Genomic DNA, 19740 nt, shown 5'->3' with positions numbered 1-19740 from the left:
AATTTCAAATGTCACTGATTTATACATGCCCTAATGCAGTACTACTGGAATCATTCAAACACATTGTGAAAGGTGTTAAATAACATAAGATGTCTCACTATTCGTCAACCTAACTGTGATCATTACCAAGTTCACATTTTCCTACTCTCTTGCTCATTGGTGGCACAGGCTGAATGCTTGTCCAGCTTTCACCTTGGGTCTCCTCCGCCTCCCTCCTGATTTGACTTCATCTTTGTTGGAATTAAGTCAAGAAAAGAAACTTGTGTTCCGTATTGAAGAAAATGAACTATATTCACAGGCCTTGTACCGTATAAGAAGAGTAACAAAGAACATCACTAAATCAAGTTAGCTTTGCAATAGTCTGCTGGCAATTATCATCGATAGTGGTTGATTTATAGTTTAATGTGCATAATGCATGGTGATTTTTATCATTATGCTTACAAAAATGACAAACGAAATGTACAACAAGCCGGGCTTGTGCTGACAAACGAGTCAAATTATGATTGACTCATCATAGAAACGGAGATCTCTTCTCCAAAGAAATTGGGCACGAGAAAAAGTGCATTTTGAAAAAAGGGTTTCAGCAAAATATGACGTGGTCTATCAAAATCAGTCACAGTCGTCACATTCAGCATTCAACTGTTATAAGTCAAGACCACCCAGAGTAAGAATCTGCTGTATATTAAAGATTCAGATAGAAAATAAGGGTGAAAATTCAAAGCATGATGTCTGAAGCCCCTTGCTCAGTCATATCATAATTACTACCATGACAGGGCATCAGGATTAATTACTGTATCTGTATCATAAATATTTGTATGCATGACAGGTGAACTAATGCAAGAATAGGCCTATAAATTATAAAATTGTATTAAAATATGAATTATTCATGTGTCTTCTTTTTCAGTGTGCAAGTAGCATGCTGAAATCGGACCATTGAATACCTACCATTAAATAAATGCAGACTCTGATTGGCATATTCTTAATCAGAAACCACTAATGGGCTTGCGACGTGTGTAAAAAAGTCATAGCCTTAGGCCTGTAAGGTGTGCCTGCCTCATAGCTTGAGCCACCAGCTTCAACTTGCCTGCAACACTCCTCACCCTGAGGGGCAAAGGTTTTGCTTGCACCTACATTTAGATTTGCATATTGTGCCGAGTGCTGACAATGAAAGCAAGACTGTGTTTCGGTGTGTGTGTCTGCACCAGTAACATGACCTTCTGTTATCAGAAGCTGTGACACGAATTGCTGGCATCTCCATTGTGCGAACCGCGACCACTGACCTTTTCAATGGAGTAGAGCAATTAAGGTGCAAGATGCACAGACTTGTCCCCTTGTGCGTCAGATGAGGTAGGTGGGCGTTCCAGCACCTGCCCTGCAGTGATCAGTAAATCAGTGACTGTGAACCATTGCCTTCTGCTTCAGAGATGACAAGTGTGCGTTCAGCAGGTGGCGAAGCCTGAACAGAGTAGAAGACGGGAGAGAGGAGAGAAGAGGACGGAGAGAGAGTGAGAGAAAGAGGAGGCATACAGGGACAGTAGAGGGGAGGAATGAGGAGGTTTTTCAGAGTGCACAGGAATGAAGACTACAGCCAGATCCAGTATCTCACTGCCAAGTGTAACCGCCTGTCCCAGGAAAATGGTAAGTTTACCATACCACAGACGACTAGATTTGCAGCGCGTGTTGTCGTTGGATGTCTCCTTTGGCGGGAGGGAAACATAATAGACTGTTGTAAAATAGTGCTGTTTTTTTTCCTCCCCTTCTTCTTCAGATGTCCTTGTGTTTACAGAGAGTTTGCACTGAATGGGAGAGATCCTCTGTCTGTGCATATGGTTGTCTTTACAAATCCCCATGTGAAATGACACAGAATGGGAACTTCTATACTTGTACACTAACCATGATTTTTATGAGTGCACTGCACTCCCACACACTGATGTGGCCAAAAGACCAAAGTTCATATTGCAGCTGGTACACAGTACAGTATGCATGTATGCAGTGCATCACACACATGTATACAGCAAGGCCAGGTGCATTACAATAATACTGGATGCCTATTTGTAATGTTAGAGATCATGAATTTTGATTGGTCAAAACTTACCCCTGGTGTATTACTATCTTGGATACAACTAGTAATTCTGAGCAATATTGAGGTTGCATAAACATGACAATTTTCCTCTGATCTAATTCATATTGTTGACAGAGTTATAGACATAACATGGGGTCAAGCAACCCTGTCAGATTATTACTCCGTTTTATGACTTGCAACCTGTTTTATCCAGTATCTTAAGAGCTATGGCCTCTCATTTCAAATTCAACTTTGTCCGTTTTTTTGTACTGTATATATACATTCCATTTTTAAACACTCGGCAATGCATGAAAATAGGCCGCCAAAATGGCTAACCGTAGCCTAAAACCCCCACTGTGGCTTGTGTGGCTGCATCTGTGAGATGGACCGTGATGCTGGTTTGGACCCAGTGTGTGTGTCATGCGGCCCGTGCTTGCTGCAGCAGGAATGCCTGCTGGCCAGAAGGGGGGAAGAGAGGACAGTGCAGTGGGGTTTGTGTGGCTGGCCTGTGAGATTCACAGCATGGTGATGGTGGTTGATGGTCTCTGTCTCCTGCAGCAGTGCTGGACTGTCTGGGGATGATGTTATGTGTGTGGGCCAGGGGAAGGAGAAGGGGACTCTGCGAACTGCAGATGGGGTTGTGTGTGACTAATCTAGGAGGTGGGCGAGATGTGATGGTGATGGTGATGATAGTTTGGTGAGTACCAGTGCCAGGGAAGGCGACAGGAGGGGGCAAAGTGGTCAGTTGTCCCGTGCCTAGTGTGATGGGGCCCCCAGAATTTGGTCCTCAGTACATTCAAGGATGGATTACTGCAAGGGCCTACCGGGCCCAGGCCCAGGGGCCCAAGAGTCCAGAGGCCCCTGAAGCCCAATCCCCTAAATTTCCATTCTCATGTTGTGCAAAATCACACTTTTAACAACTCTATTTTCACATATTTTCAGGAGGAAAACACCTGAATGCCCAACAATATAGGGTCTCTAACATCTGGAGGGGGCCCTTTCTTGCTGTCTGGCCCAGGGGCCCATGGAGTCATGAACCGTCCCTGAGTACATTGAATGTGTTGAGTGGGTGGGCCCTTTCAGAAGACTTTGTCCTGGGCCCAGCCAATGCTGCCAGCCGCCCTGACTACTGCTGGAGTGGGATTGTGTGGCCCAGTGAGGGAGAGGGGACAATGCAATGGGCGGTGTACCCAATCTGAGGTGAAGGTGATAATGGTGGTGATGATAGTCTGGTTTGTGTGTGTGGTGTGTGTCATCTAGCAGTGCTGGTGAGCGAGTCTGTGTGGGCAAGTGATGCAAGAGGGATGCTGCATGAATAGGATGTGTAGCCATTAGCCAATCTGTGGGGTGAACAAGATTATGGTGATGATGGTTTGGTGTGTGTTGTCCAGTAGTGCTAGGGAGTGAATTGTGTGTGTGGGCAAGGGAGGCCGCAGGGACGCGTAGATGAATGAGAGGATGATGTGATGATGGTTTGGTGGATGTGTCATGCAATAGTGCTGGAGAAGGAGAGTGTGGACGAGAGAGAGAGAGAGAGAGAGAGAGAGAGAGAGAGAGAGAGAGAGAGAGAGAGAGAGAGAGAGAGAGAGAGAGAGAGAGAGAATTGTGTGGCCAATATAGTGTATGAGAGGGAAAAAATGATGACGATGGTGATGACTGTTGTGTGGGTGTGGGTGTGGATTGGGAGTTTATGTCGGCCAAGAAGGGACACAGGATTTTGCCATGACTTGTAAAGCCAATCTATGAGGTGATGGAGGTGATGGCGATGATGGTTGACCGTGTTGTGCTGCAGTGCTGGAGCGGGGTAGTGTGTTGACCAGGGACTGAGGTAGATACAACAGTGCAGATGAGGGTGGAAAGAGTGTGTGTGTGTGTGTGCGTGGGCGCGTGTGTGTCTTTGTCTTGTGTATATGCGCGTTGTGTGTTTCATAGTAGCAGTGCTTGAGTGTTAGTGTGTGGTGGCTAGGAGGATGCAGCCAATAAATGAGATGGACAAAATGATGGTGGTCAGCAGCAGTGCTGGAGCATTAGTGCATGGTGGCCAGGGAGTGTGAGTGGACACTGCAGCCAAAAAAAATGAAATGGACAAAATGATGGTGGTCATACTGGTTTGCTGTGTGCGTGTGCGTGTGTGCCCGTGCGCGTGTGCGTGTGCGCGTGTCTGTGTGTGTGTGTGCGTGCGTGTGTGTGTGTGTGTGCATGTGTGTCTGTGTGTGTGTGTGTGTGTGTGTGTGTGTGTGTGTGTGTGTGTGTGTGTGTGCGTGTGTGTGTGTGTGTGACTGTGTGTGTGTGTGTGCGTGTGTGTGTGCATGTGTGTGTGTGTGTGTGTGTATGTTGATGTGTGTGTGTTGTCTACTATGTCGTGCAGCAGTGCTGGAGCGTGAGTGGTCACTGCAGCCAATACATGAGATGGACAAAATGATGGTGGTCATAGTGGGTTTGTGTGTTTACTGTTTATTGATGTGTGTGTGTGTTGATGTACGTCTGTGTGTGTCTATGGGTCTGTGTCTGTGGGTGTCTACTATGTGGTGCAGCAGTGCTGGAGCGTGAGTGCATGGTGGCCAGGGAGGGTGAGCGGGCGCTGCAGGTGGAGAACGAGGGCCTGGGCCTGCAGCTGAGGCAGAAGGAGCAGGCCATCCTGGAGCTCAGGGTCACACACGACCAGCTGATCAACCAGCTCAACCAGGAGCAGGTACGTACTAGCTTTCTCATGGGCCAGTACAGGGGTGGGGAACTCTCGAAGGCAGTTTATGGCCTGTGAGGTCGTCTTTTCCAGCCCCCAACGTTCAGCATTTCATGTGTAATGCCACGAATACACCGAACGCGGCTTGAGCAACTGAAGCAATTGACTTTGTATTGAGTCACTGGCGACAAAGGCGATTTGAGCGACTTGAACGTTTATAGTTGAACTTCAGCTAACATTATGCAAATGAGCTATGATGCGGTTAGGCGTCAGCCGTCACAGCCAGTTGAATTGTCAGAATGCTTGCATTCTGCTTTTACCGGACCTACTCTGTCGTTTCTATGATTGCTCGTATTGCTTCTTTGACGCTTAATCTTGTTGCCGCCGGTGTGTTCGTCTGGTATTGTTCTACTCTACTCTAAAAAAGTTTCTTTACTTGAAAATGTTTTTTACTTGACATGCTTCAAAGGTTAAACAGTCATCTTCATCAGAGGGTCACACAGGTGCCCATTGTCTGTTCTAGAATAAATCAGTACGCTTCATTAACATAATACACAAGTGTTTTCTGGCAAGTTCTAAAGCTACATGAATACATTTATGAATATGCCTGCAAGTCATCCATTTGCGCATGGAGCAGATATTGTTTTATATTATAGCAAACAGAAACACAAACTCAAAAGATATTGTATTCTTGGAAATTTACTGTAAGGCAATAGTTTTGATTGCACGTTTATCAGTAATCTGCAATATTAGCATATTGTTTTGAAGGTAATGCTGTGTAGCAGTTCTGGAAAATGGTTATAGAGCAGATTGTTTTCCTGGGCCGTTTGCCTTTGAATGTATTTACCAGACATTAGCTCTCATGCAGCAGGAAGCGACATATGAACAGATCTCTTATTTTTGGTCTCTATCTGCCATTTGATCTCAGTTTGCGAGCGAGCATTGATTTCTTGGACCTGCCAGTGTGCTCTTGTTTTTGTTGTTCTCTTAGGTGAAACAAAATGTTGGATTAGGAGGCTTACCAAGATAATAGAGAAGATTGTTTCATTTTCCTTGTCAACAAATTGTCTGGGCAGGGGAAAGGGAAACATGGACCATAATTTTTGGAAACTTGAAAAGCACGAATGTCCTGTAATTTTATAATAATTATAATAATTGGTTTATTGGACTCATAAAATACTGTTGGTCCCCTGATCCAATTTAAAAAATCTTTAAAAAACCTTGCACATATATCTCCCGAATGACTTGTATATTGTGATGTTTTAACAATGTGCAAGACTATTTGCAGACATACTTAATGTTTCTCTCATGCCCCCTATATGGATAATAAGAAGTTGGCTACCGGTATGTGTATTCAATGTGTGGGCACAGTAGGATTCCTCATTGGGCATTTAAAAAAGCTGAAAAGCAGATTTGGATGATTTAGAAGGTTTTGTACTTCTGGGTTGTGCTCTGCTTATTTTTCCCTTCTCGGAGGAAAATTAAAGGAGAAAATGTACGAGACATTTAAGAGAATGAGGCTGCATGAGGCCCATTACTCTGGCTGTCAGGAGTGTCAGATGCACTTTTCCAACATGCTCTGACAACTCAACGCAGATGTACACTTTTGGCGTTTGGAGTCACATTTTTGGCTTGCCACAACCACAACTGTGCATCCATTTCTGTTTTTTTTTCTTTTCCATTTTAAAAAGAAGAAAAACAACCTAACATAAAAAGTAATGTGTCTTGGAGTCCACCAAGGCAAGAAACAGAGAAAAGAGCTGCACTCACCCCTGGCTGATTCTGGCTAACCCGCGATCACCCACTGTGCTGCGCTGCTGCTCTGTGTTTCGCTGCATGTGCTCTGCTGCTTCTCAGTGCACTTCAGTGTTCATGTAACACTTGCTGAGTAGAACCAACAAGAAGGGTGTCCAATTCGACTCCCATCAGTGCAGAACTGTCAAAAAGTGAATAAAAGTAGATCAGAAAGTAAAAGCCTTGCCACGTTTTCCCTCCAACACCGGTGACTTCACTGAGTGGCTGGTCTCCCTGTCTTGACGATCAGCTGATTCTAATCTGTTTGAATGGAAAACGTGGCAGGTTTTTACTTTTACTTGTTCAACCATTAGTTGGCTATGGCTATGTCTAAGTGTTCTTGCTGTGTACTTCTCCACTGCAGCTGGTAGAGATTCTGAGGCACCGCATGCGCTCTACCACGTAAATTCGATTGTGTTCATTCAACTCGTAGGAATAGGAGAGCCTGACTCTCGCCAGAACTGCTCAGCTTCGTGATCTCACATGAGGGTCTGGAGGACCTTTGAATTTGGCCTGGTCTGGACAATGTCAGTAGTGTTTGACTCTGTAAGTGTTGAATTAACACTTTTAAACACAAACTTCCTGTATACTCCTCCACCGGAGCTGGCAGAGGTCCTGAAGCACTGCATGCGGCACACATATTGCATGGGTGTTACGCAGTACAACTTTCAGTGTTACAGTAATTCAACACTTACAGAGTAGAACCAATCCAGTGTTAAATGTTACACTTTTTAACACCCGACTTCCCCCACAGGAGCTGGTGGAGATCCTGAAGCAGCGTGTGCGCTGCATGGCGGAGGAGAGCTGCAAGGAGGCGGCCCTGCTGGGGATGCAGCTGGAGCAGGTGGGCAGCGAGCTGCAGCTGCTGCTGGCCTCTGAGGCCCGGCTGGAGGGCCTGCTGGAGGAGCAGAGGGAGCACGCCCGACGCACACACGCCCAGCTCAGCAGCCTCAAGACACAGCTGCACAGGTAACACCAGACCAGACAGAGACGCACGTCACGGAAGTGCTGAAATGCTGTGTGGCATTATGGAATATTACTGTATGATGTTAGAGCAATGTGGGAGGGATGATGTTAATGGATATCGTCCTGGGTGTGGTTTCGCCAAAGGCACCTGGGACACACATACACTTGGGACGATATCCGTTAACATCATCCCTAACACAAAACCAATATTTTATATAACTATCCCTGTCACAAGACCAATATTCTGTATAATCACCCCGATCACAAGACCAATATTCTATATAATATAGCCCATTATGAATTATGCCACACAGCTGCACTGATGACACTCAAACTATGCACGTCATACATGTGTTGTGTGACATTATGGAATATTATGATGTATTGCGCATTAAACATCTGATGTATGAAATATGGAATATTGTAAATTAGAAGTGTTATTATGAGTTATTAATGTTAATATTTCATCACTCAGTTCACAGTACAGCTGCAGCTATTGGATGCTATTTTGCTGTTTTTTTATTGTTATATGACTTTTTTAATGTTAGTGCTGGGAACTGAATATGAACTTCAATGCCCTGTAGCAATTCTTACAAATATTTATCTTGAACTGAAACTGTGAATGTATTATCGTTCAGGATTTAACTACAGTTTAAAATTGTAATTTCATGCCCACACAGATGGTCTTCTCTCTAAATACACATAATGCACATATAAACGCAAACACTTGCATTCTTGTAGTTATACACTGTACACAAAAAGAGAGACAGAGAACGAGAAAGAGCAAGAGAGAGAGAGAGAGAGAGAGAGAGAGAGAGAGAGCATGTGTGAGAGAGCGAGCAAGAGAGACTTTGGATTTCTGTATTGTCTTGCCAGCGACTGTTAACTTTTAAGCCTGATGCCGGTTGTGAAGGGAGCAAGTCTGCCAAATGCTCTGCACATGGACGTGTGTCCTCCTGTTGTGTTTATGGGTGATCTGAGCCTAACAATTCTGGCTCGGAATATTCTGGCGCTACAGTGAGGTCTGGATAGTTTTTGAATGATAGTCCTCTTAAAAAACATTGAAATTGGAATCATTATAGATGCTGTCTGTTCTGACTGGAATGCCGACGTGAAACCACAAAAGTGCCTGAGGATGCTTTTTACATGACGGATGTGCGTGAAGGCTGAATCCTTTAATTAGGTGTTAAGCAGCACTGGCATTCAAAATGGCTTAAGTGAGAGCGCATCAAGCGACAACCCGACTTTTCCCTCTATAATGAAGACTCGATGGAGTCTTTTTTCTTTTTATTTTGAGGCACTTAGATGCTGTGTCTAGCTTTTTGAAAATCTAACATGTCCCTTGTGCAATCAGGGATGTTGACATTACACACATTGTATACTTAGAGTTAATGAGATGCTAAAGCCATGGATTGACCTTGCCTTGGCTTGTATGGTTTGTATCTTATGAACACAGTCCTAGAGAAGAATGTATTTTTCATATCTCGAGATATCTGTAGAGAGAAGGGGGAAAGTATTACTTCAAGTATGCACATAAGGCCAAGTAGAGAGATCAGATGGTAAGGGGGAGGAGGTGGGGAACCGAATGGAGCTGTTGAAAGCTAGCTGTTGTCTGGAGCGCTCTCGGTCCCCTGTTGGGCGTGCGATCACTCGCCGATACAGCTGTAAACGTATCTGGCCGAACAAAATGGTTTTCTGAAAACGCGCTGCCTGGAAAAACAGAGAAAAACGCTCCTCGCAGAAGATACAGCCCATAGAAAATGGATAAGCATCTCTTGCAGGGCCGCAGACAGCTTTGGCCAAGCCCAGGACAAAGTCATCAGAATGGGCCCTCCCACCCAATACATACAATGGAATGAGATCCCATTTCTGGACCCCCTCTCTCCCTGGCCCCGGGACAACTGACCCCTATGCCCCCCCCTGTCAGCGTCCCTGATCTCTTGTAAATATTGTTTTTTTCCCCTTGTCCTTCCTACCTCGTCGGCCTGGTGTTTTAACACAATTCCTTTTTTTGAGCGATCGCGGACATACCGTATTGCTGAGGCGTTGAATTAAAAACGCCCAGGGCTGGATTTGAAAGTCAGAGTCAGCCGCACACGTCCGCACAGCACACACTCCGGGGCGGCTGCCCGCTGCGCTAGTAATTTGCTGACTGTAAAAGCGCGGGCTAACTTACGGAAACTTGGAAGTGGCTCAGGAAGCGTTATCAAGCCCCCTGAACTGACTTGGGGTGCTGCTGCAGGCCTGCGCTGCCACCAGGCTGATAAAGAAGGAGCCAGACAGAAGTCCACTGACCCTCTCTGCTACCCTAATCCGCTAGCACACATGGATGTGCACACATGCACACACACACACACACACACACACACACACACACACACACACACACACACACACACACACACACACACGCAGATTCAATACACACACACACACACACGCACATGCATGCAGATATACACACACACGCATGCACGTATATACATACATCTAATATGTGCACACACACAAGCATGCGTGCGCACGCACGCACGCACGCACACACACACACACACACACAAACACAAACGCGCACACACACACACACACACACACAGACACACACAGACACACACACACACACACACACACACACAAACACACACACACACACACACACACACACACACACACACACACACACACACACACACACACACACACACACACACACACACACACACACACACACTATATCCCTATATTCCCGTCTCCCATAACCCCCTGGGAGGCAAGCAGAGCAGCACATTCCTGAAGCTGAAGTTTAGGTTGGGGCTTATAGTGCTGCTGCTGCTGCATGCCCTGTGCTGTGCTGTGCTGTGCTGTGCTAGACTCTACAGTATAATTTACTGATGAATCACACCTCTTATGCCTGGGTAACATTAGTGTGTCCTGTGCTGTGCTAGACTGTACTCAGAGGCAAACCTAGGCCATTGCCCAGGGCCCAGATCAAATCTGTGCTCCATAGGGGCCCCAACTATCACACCAATAGCGGTAAACAAACATAGACAAAAAATTGGCTGGACCTTAGTTTGTCACAGATGTAAAGACAAAGGACTGAAATTGAAATCTATATATATATATAACGACTTTTGAGGGCCCCATGTTAATATTATTCCTGTGGCCCCAAAATGGCTAGATCTGCCCCTGGCTGTACGGTATAATTTACTGATGAATCACACCGACCTCTTATTCCTGGGTAACATTAGCTCTACCTCACTGTCCATGTTTTACACCATCTGCGGGGGCTGAGCGAGAAAAGAGAAGAAAAAAAAACAGAAGTAGGCCCATGCAGTGAAAAATCGACCTCAGTGGAATGTAATTTACTGTTTAATTGTGCACAGCTCTGGCATTAACTCTTTGTAAGCAGCCTTGTAGCTCTGCAGGGAAGCTTTCCAGTGCACTAGAGAGTGAACACTGAGGTCGCTCATGCTGTTCCTGAATGTGTGTGTGTGTGTGTGTGTGTGTGTGTGTGTGTGTGTGTGTGTGTGTGTGTGTGTGTGTGTGTGTGTCTGTGTCTGTGTCTGTGTCTGTGTCTGTGACAGAGAAATAATTTGTGTGTGAGAGAGACTGTGAATGTGTGTATGTGTGTGTGTGTGTGTGTGTGTGTGTGTGTGTGTGTGTGTGTGTGTGTGTGTGTGTGTGTGTGTGTGTGTGTGTGTGTGTGTGTGTGTGTGTGTGTGTGTGTGTGTGTGTGTGTGAGAGAGAGAGAGAGAGAGAAAGAGAAGAGAAGAGAAGAGAGACATTCTGAGGCGCTGCGAAGGGGAGAAGCAAGGACGATTCCAAGGGTACCACGCTGACACGGGGGCTCCCACAGACCTTTAATGACCAATGGGGCTTGATATTATGTTCTTTCCTAGGGCCCAAAAACATCTAGTCGTGCCGCGGTGTGCATGCAGAGAGCAGCACAGCACAGCACAGCAGACCAGCCCAGACCAGCCCCATTATGTTGTGTTAGCGGCCTATTTTACCATGCTGGAACAATTTCCCTTAAAAACACACATAGCCCGGGCTTGTCCTGACAGCGGCACAGCCTCCAAGTCTTGGGCTCCATGAGGAAATAGAGATTTTAGCAAGGCAATAGTATTAAAGTATATTATTAATAGACCTCAAAGGACGGCCCGGTCCGTGCTGGGCCCTAAGAATCATCCTAACGTTCCCCTCCCCAGCGGCCCCAGTGCTACTTGAGCATGCTGGAGCAATTTTTCTTAAAGACACACATATAACCTGACCCTGCCTGCCCTGGCATTTGGCTTTGGCTTTGATTGACAGCACAATGCACGAGTTGGAGGAGCTCAAACACATATACGCTGTCCTGCACAATTACATTTTGCTGTGTGATTTCAACACTTTGGGACTAAGGCCAAAACCATCTTAAATTCTACTCTCTAGTTACACTTGGAGACTAAGGTCAACACCGTAAATTAAACTTAAAGTATACTCTCTAGAAATATTGAATCAACACTGCAGAATGTGCTTGATTGACAGACGGACAAGTTGGAGTAGCAAACACACACACATACACACACACACACACACACACACACATAGCCTGACTTGGCCTCCACAGTAAATGTTGCCTTGTTATTTCAACACTTAGAGTGTGGGAACACCACTATGGATGTTAAATGTTACTCTTTCAGTCTTGAATAAATGCTGCCAATTTCACTGCAGCTTCTTCGTTCTTGATTGAACGATTTCCCTAAAATCACACACATACACACTTGGCACACCTGGCTTCACCCGGCATGTTGCTTCACCTTGGTTGATGTAAGAAACTAATAAGGGGATCCAAGCACAGAATAAATCAACATAAAAATCATTTTGTTTTCATTTCATGTTGTTTTCATTGTGTGGTGGGGATAACCTTTATATATTCCCACCTCAGCTCATTTTTTGATCCTGCACCCGTTTTCAACTTTTGGACCGTGCGTGACGAGACTTGACTGGTGTTGGTGTTTGACTGACAGCAGGACGCGGGAGCTGGAGGAGCTGCAGGCGGAGCACGCGGCCGTGACGCAGGAGCTGGAGGAGACGCACAGCGCCCACCAGAGGACAGTGGAGGAACTGCGGCGGGAAAATGAAGGAAGCCTGAAGAAGCTGCGCGAGACGGCCGAGCAGTTTGAGTGGCTGTGCGAGCAGCAGCGCGTCTGGATGTGTGGCTTTAAGAGGTGAGAGTGCAACATCCATCTACCTTTATATACCCTACTGGCCGCGTTCATGATTGCACATTGCTGCCTTGCACTTAGATTCTAACCAGAGTGCATTGAAATGGCAGTCACTGATTCTTGAAAGTTTGGCAAAAACATGTCCCTGCAGTAAAATATTAATTCTGTTGAAAATCAACTAAATTTTCACAAACAAAATGAACCCAGGTAATGGCCAAGGGGTCTGTCACACGAATACACAGTTGTTTGAATATTTAAGTGTAATTTTATTACTTTTCATGGCTATAAACCTGTCCACACCCTGTAAAAACGCCTGTCCCAAGGACTGGCATCATCATTTCAATTGACTTAAAATACAAAAATCACTAACAGAATTGATCAATATCACAATGATGTGGAAGACCATATTAAAGTGGTTCTACAGATGTGCACATAGTGGATGTAAAACAATATTTACTATTATTTACTAATTGCTCAAAATGTGTCCAGCATATTGGTCACCACCGTCAGATTTTTTCTAAAAGACAATAAAATCAAGTATGCACAAGGTAATTTTCATTACTGAGGACCCCTTTTCAAACCTTTAGCTCTACTGCATACTTCACCATCACTGAAGCTCCTGTAAGTTTACTATTTTGTCCTCAATTTGTTAATTTGTTTGGACACTGGTACTGTCCCAACCATAAACTGACAACACCGTCGGGGGTTTTAATAGTATTGTATTACATTAATGTTAATAAATATAATTTTTTTCAGAAAATGTATGAAGCACCCAAGAAACAGAGCTAAAATGAAATGGCTAATGTGAACAAACAATGCATAATATTTAAAAGAGTGTTTTTTTATCTCACACCGTCAGATGTCACCACCGTCAGATTTTGTTCTGCTCATCATGTTGTTCCATATTTTACTAAATTGTGCTGGTTAATGAAACATTACTAGGCATGTTAGTAATAATTGTGATCCAAAATGATACTCTAGCCACCACTGAGGTGCATTTTGGAGGGTTTTTTTGTCAGAAAACCTGACGTGGTGACATCTGATGGAGTTCACCAAAAAACACATGTTTTACGTGTTTTTGACATGTTTTAAGAATATGCATACAATAAGTATCTACAGTTGAATTGTTGAATTGTTAAAGTAATTCACTTTAATACAGTAAACATGTGTTTTACTTCTAATTCTGTCTGCCGCTGTTGACAAAACAAGAAAGAGCCCATTTTATGAAAAATGTTAAACATGGGGAGCTTGGCCAATGCATTCCCTGCACAGCCAAGACCTACATCTATGATAATACACCTCTTTATTTTGGATTTGAACAACCTTAAAAGCTGTTTTTTTACCACATTTTTCAACAACCAGTGGCTTACTTCCTAGTAATCTAACTCATGAAGTAAAAACACATGCTCATACTGTGCACACACAAAAATAAAGTGTTTATGCAAGATGCCATTGACTTGAGAGGGCTATTTATTTTGCTAAATGCAGGTACTAATTAGGCCACTTTCACCACTCTCAGATTACTGTCACCACCGTCAGTTCTTAAGTCACCACAAGAAGGAGTTTTGGACATTTTAAAGGAATGTGCTTACAACATTTTCCTTAGGAGTTGTTGAAATATCAAAGTAATAGCCAATTTAAGCCTACACGAATATTTGTGAAATTACAAAAAATTGTTTGTTGTATTTAGGCGTTAAGTAAGCATCGTATGACGTTATATATTTTAAAATTAGAACACATGAAACAGTATTAAAATAGAACAAAAGTGAATTTTCAACATTTAAAGGCATATGTGTGAACCAAAAAATACACATAATCACTTAAAAACTCCAGATACATATGCAACCAAATCAATACAATTTTAATAACTTTTAATTGTGTCTGACAGTGTTGACAAAAAACAAGGCATGATCGGAGAAAAGCCTGATTTCTGAAAAAAATACATAATGGGGAGATTGGCCTTGTGCATTTCTGAAAAGCCAAGACCTTAGTCTACGAGGATATACCATATCATTTTGTAATTCACTTTGTTTTTTCTGTCAACATTACAACTTGTTTTAGCCACTTTCTCAAGAATCAGTGCAGTGTGTATGCGCACTGCACAGCGAAAAGCAGCAACGCCCCATCACGAACGCAGACACTATAGTCCTGTTGAGCACCTGGATGTCTGGCTTGAAATGTTAAAGGTGGGCGTGGAACATCCATCTACCTCCGTATATGCTACTTTAGTCCTGTCGACAGGGCTCTAAAAGTAACTTTTATCATTACCAGCCAAAATAGCAAATCTTACTATCCAAACACACACTTACTAATGGCTCACTAAGTGGCTAGTACGTTGGTGTTTTCTTCCAGCCAAACTGAAATTTCACCAGCATTTGGCCAGTTGGCTGGTGTTAATTTAGAGCCCTGCCTGTTTAGCAGCAGTGCTGCTGGATGTGTGGCTTCAAAATGTGGGTGCAACATCCATACCGGTATGCTACTTTAGTCCAACTGTCCGCTGGGACAACCGTGGCCCTAGTGGTTAGGGAGATGGTCTTTCAATCTGGGGGTTGTAAGTTCGAATCCCACCTGACCTCTGCCTACATCATTTCATCCATGGCTGAAGTGCCCTTGAGCAAGGCAACTAGCCCTACATTGCTCCAGGGACTGTAACCAATACCCTGTATCTAAATAATTGTAAGTCACTCACTTTGGATAAAAGCGCCAGCTCTGTGTAATGTAATGTAAGAAATGTAATGGATTGAGAAGCAGTGCATCTGGATGTGTTGCTTTAAAAGGCATGAGTGTGAGACTAGAGGGAACAGCTTCCACAGACCATAATAGTCAGATTGTCAATATATGTCAATATTTCTCATGTGTTTTGCGTGCCTTTATTAGATTGGACAGTGAAGAAAAGAAACAAGTTGGAAAGACAGATGGCGTAGGGTTGGGAAATTGACCCAGGCTAGATTCGAACCTGGCTCCCACATTATACTGCTCCCACATCACCACAATGCACCACAGTACATCAATAGTTCTACTGTTAAAAGCGTCTTTGTAGTTCAAAGTGGAATATTTGACTTGTACTCATATGAGTAGCTATGCGAGCAGCAGAGCAGCGGGATGTGTGGCTTTAAGAGATGTGGAGCTCACAGCATCCACAGAGGCCTTCATAAGACACAGTGATTAACCTCTGATATGTCATTTAAACTGATTGTTTAATTACAGTATGTTGCACACACACCTTTTTAAAGTCACTCATTCCAGCAGCAGTGCATATATGGGTGTGTGACTTTAAAAGGTGTGTACATTGATACATAATGCACTGTGTGTGTGTGTGTGTGTGCGCGCGTGTGCGTGATTATTGTCAAAGTCTTATTTATATGTTTAGTTTAACTGCACATTGGAGACTAGTCAAATGCAATTTAAAACGTCTGCACTAACCTTGTTACATAGATTTTTGAAAATTTAGTACACTTGACTTGACTTAGTATGTCAAAAGACACTGCTGAAGAAAACTTACTTAGCCTATTTTAATCTACTTTAAAGCCTTCAAAAGTCTACTCTTTGTCGATGAATGTGTGCCTTTAAAATGTTTGGGGCACACAACATCCACAGACCATAATAGTCAGACTTTTTTATTAGACTTTTATGTGCAGTTTAAGTGGGATATTTTTTGGAATTGGAATAATGGTTATCATTTAAAGTAAATAACCCACTTTTCTCCTGTACATGCATAGTCAAAGCAATTTTAAAAGCAAATCAAACATTTAAACTCAGCAGCAGTCTGAGGTATGATGCTAGTTGTATTTAATTTACACCATTTCAACATATTGAACATTCTGCTTTTGCATCTTAATTTATCTCCTGAAGTAGGTCATTTGTGAAGAACCTGACAGCTTTGTGATTAAAACCACAGTAAACTGTGACTTACAACCTGCACGTGTGACATTATTTCAGATTCAAAGACAACCTGTCCGAGGAGAAAGAAGCCTTGGTCCATCAAGTCGACAGGTTGCAGAAGAAGGTAACAGATTTGCGGAAAAACGTCAACCCTTCAACTCAGGACGCAGAGGATGTAGACATCCCACGGTGTAACAGGTCAGCGAGGTCCATTTGATCATTTTGCTTCAGTATCCATGATGCGCTCACAGGGCTCATAAAAGCTCATAAGTTGTGTTTGGTTAGAAAACAGTGGATATAGAGTGGGAATTCACAACTGCCAAAAGACTTTTTTTTTCACCCATAGTCACAACACTCCAAGAGTATATTCAGAGAGAGTAGAGAGAGAAGTTCAATTGGCCCATTGTTTCCTGGTTCTATTATGCCTATAAATCCCCCTTTAGGCAGACCTAAGGACTGTTCTATTCATTGTAGGAGCATTATGACACGCCCCTTTAGGCAGACCGGAACCTGGTCATGTTAGGTGCCCATAGAAACCTATTATGTTGGCATATCTCTATACTTAAAGAATCTCTGGTATAGTATTCTGATTTGTGTTTCCTGCCTTTGGAGCATGCTGCAACTTTGGGGGGAGAGTTGAAGAAAAGAAAAAAAACCAAACATCCTGGAAACTGGAAATGTTTAAAAAAGTTGTATGTATTGGAAAGCACATGGGTTATATTTAACCAATCAAGGGGGTGGGGGTTCATCTAGCCAGGGGTAGAATCAGTGTGTAATGATGGTCTGAGGGGGAAGACGAGGTACTGTGCCTGGTGATTGCATACTGATTTCCTTCCTTTTTCCTCCTTCCCTCTCCCTTCCTCTTCCCCCTCCACTGGACCAGCAGCTTCCCCTCTCCCACCTCGTGCCGTAGGGGTAGGGCCCCCTGGGACGCCGACGTGCTGTCTGGCCTCCAGGCCGAGGTGGACAGGTGGAGGGGCATGTACCACGACCTCTTCAGCAGACTCGCTCCAGCACAGGTGAGCACGTAGGCCTGCAGACCACCCACATGCACGGCTAACCTGCCCTTGTTATAGAGTTCATGGTTACAAAAGGCAGTTACATTAGTCCAGTCCAATCAACTTCAACCCATGAAGACATGACCCCGTTATGAATTTGCTGTTACCACAATGACAATGACAAAGTCATGATGTGTTACTAAAGGCCCCTAGTATCACAGTGGTGTAGTACTACGGTAGGTTCAGTCTTTTCAATGATTATTACAGCTTTCCACTGGTGCTGAAACGGCGTTCATTATGGGGCTACTACTATATTATATCTACCACTCATAACTAGTCCAACCAATGACCACTACATAGCATAAATAGGACCTCGCCAGCAGATTGACTGACTGTCATTGAACCAAAACAGATGACTGCACTACATGATGCTCATATCACAGTTTGCAATACACTACCATTATTAAAAACAAAGCTATAACATATTCATCACATTATCCCAACCAAACAAAGCTATATAGCAGAAACACTTAGCCATAAATAGGCCTCTGAATGGCGCTGTGGATCAATGTCAACAACAAAGGCTCTAGTAGCAATTGGCGCAGTTCCCGTACATGAAACGCTCTATAAGTTAATCAAAATATATCTATATAGTCATTGGCCTGGCAGATGTTCCGCCATACTGATAAACCCTTTGTAATGTTTGATTGCTGGCCCCTGCGAGAGCCAGCTACTTCAGTGTACACATGATGCAATGGTATATGCACACAGCGTGGACGTATGTACACACGCAGTATTTTACTATGCATACCTCCCATGTAGCCCGATGTTTGTCTACGTCTCTCAAAGGACAGTATAATAATACGATGATCACTAATGACATCAGCATGTTCCGAACCCACCCCCCCTACCCCATTCTTCTCCACAACACCCCCCCACAAGCCAGTAGTCTGTGTTCTGTTGCACGCAATTTGCCCCGCAGTGCATATCTTTGGATGGTTACTTTTCTAACGCGCCACAGATGTGAGCGACGGACTGCCCCAACCCCTGCGCCGCACTCTCTCGCAGTCGCAGCCTTCTGCTTTGGAAAACGATGAGAGCATGTCTGAGAATATAGTGTATCCCTCTATTTCAAAAAAAAGGCTGGCCCCAGCACCAACGTCGTGGACAACACTCACAAGGCACACAGCACAGCGCAGCACACAGGACGTATGCCTCTTAAATTAAAGGAAGATTATAAAACAACATTGTGCGCAGTACCCACATTTCCCATATATCTACTGTGCATAAACATACATAAACTTGGAAGAGGGCTGCAGCTGTAGAAGTTTCCATACATACAGCCCCTTGCTTTTTTCCCTTTTTTTCTTTCTCACAGTAAATTGTGAGTGCTTTGTATGGTTTATGTTCATTGCTTTTGGCCTGTTGCACCTACAGTTTTTATTCTGGGTTTCTCAGGGGGAAGATGCTGTCGACGGATACCAGAAACCCCCGTGAGGACCCCGTGGAAGAGAAAGGCCCACGTTCAGCTTCTCTCTCTTTTTGACTCCTTCAACCATCCCCACCCACCCACGCCTCCTTCCCTCCGTCCTTCCCTCCAAAAAAGTTTTGCTCTTTTTGGTCTTGGAGGCACTCCTACTGCCGAGGCTGCTGTGGATGGCTGGCTTCCCGGTGTAGTGGAAAAGACTGGTCCCTCTGCTCCCTCCATCTCTCTCTCCCTCTATCTTTGTTTCTCTGCGTCTTTCCCTCTCTGTCCATCTTTCACTCTCTCTCTGTTTTTTTGCCACACTTTCTCTGTTTCTATTCTTTGTTTCTCCCTCCCTCTTTCTCTCTCGCTTTCTCTCTCCCTGTATCATTCTCTCTCTCTATCACTCTCTCGCGCTCTCTCTCCATCTCTCTCTCTCTCCCTCCATCTCTCTCTCTCTCCCTCCAACTCTCCCTCCAACTCTCTCTCTCTCTCTCCAACTCAACTCAACTCTCTCTCTCTCTCTCTCTCTCTCTCTCTCTCTCTCTCTGTCATGACTCACTGTGTGTAAGATGAGCAACAGTGCCTTTGAGGGGGTTGTTCTGGGCTGGCGTCCCTCGCCCGTGGTCCCTATCCTGATAGCACGCTCCCCGCAGCGTCTCCCTCCATATTCATCTGTTGGC

At 44.3% G+C, this 19740-nt stretch overlaps 1 protein-coding gene across 1 annotated transcript; it reads left to right on the top strand.

The window, feature by feature from the left end:
- Positions 1-1283: 1283 nt before the first annotated feature.
- On the top strand, positions 1284-19159 carry LOC134439857 (golgin subfamily A member 6-like protein 4). Its single transcript, XM_063189760.1, has 7 exons — positions 1284-1638; positions 4597-4754; positions 7294-7508; positions 12515-12715; positions 16652-16792; positions 17478-17613; positions 19051-19159. The coding sequence occupies exons 1-7, from the start codon at positions 1548-1550 to the stop codon at positions 19087-19089; spliced, it is 981 nt and encodes a 326-aa protein (XP_063045830.1). The 5' UTR covers positions 1284-1547; the 3' UTR covers positions 19090-19159.
- Positions 19160-19740: the final 581 nt, after the last annotated feature.

The sequence above is a fragment of the Engraulis encrasicolus genome, chromosome 23, assembly GCF_034702125.1.
Source record: "Engraulis encrasicolus isolate BLACKSEA-1 chromosome 23, IST_EnEncr_1.0, whole genome shotgun sequence".
NCBI lineage: Eukaryota > Metazoa > Chordata > Actinopteri > Clupeiformes > Engraulidae > Engraulis > Engraulis encrasicolus.
Note: the sequence above shows the minus strand (reverse complement) of the source record. Positions and strands in the feature narration are given on the sequence as shown.

What these genes read in the sequence shown, in the direction of transcription:
- LOC134439857 (XM_063189760.1), top strand. Translation starts at nt 1,548, where the DNA reads ATGAGGAGGTTTTTCAGAGTGCACAGGAATGAAGACTACAGCCAGATC. An exon ending in TGGATGTGTGGCTTTAAGAG is followed by an intron (nt 12,716 to 16,651) that starts GTGAGAGTGCAA and finishes ACATTATTTCAG; the next exon opens with ATTCAAAGACAACCTGTCCG. An exon ending in GACATCCCACGGTGTAACAG is followed by an intron (nt 16,793 to 17,477) that starts GTCAGCGAGGTC and finishes CCACTGGACCAG; the next exon opens with CAGCTTCCCCTCTCCCACCT.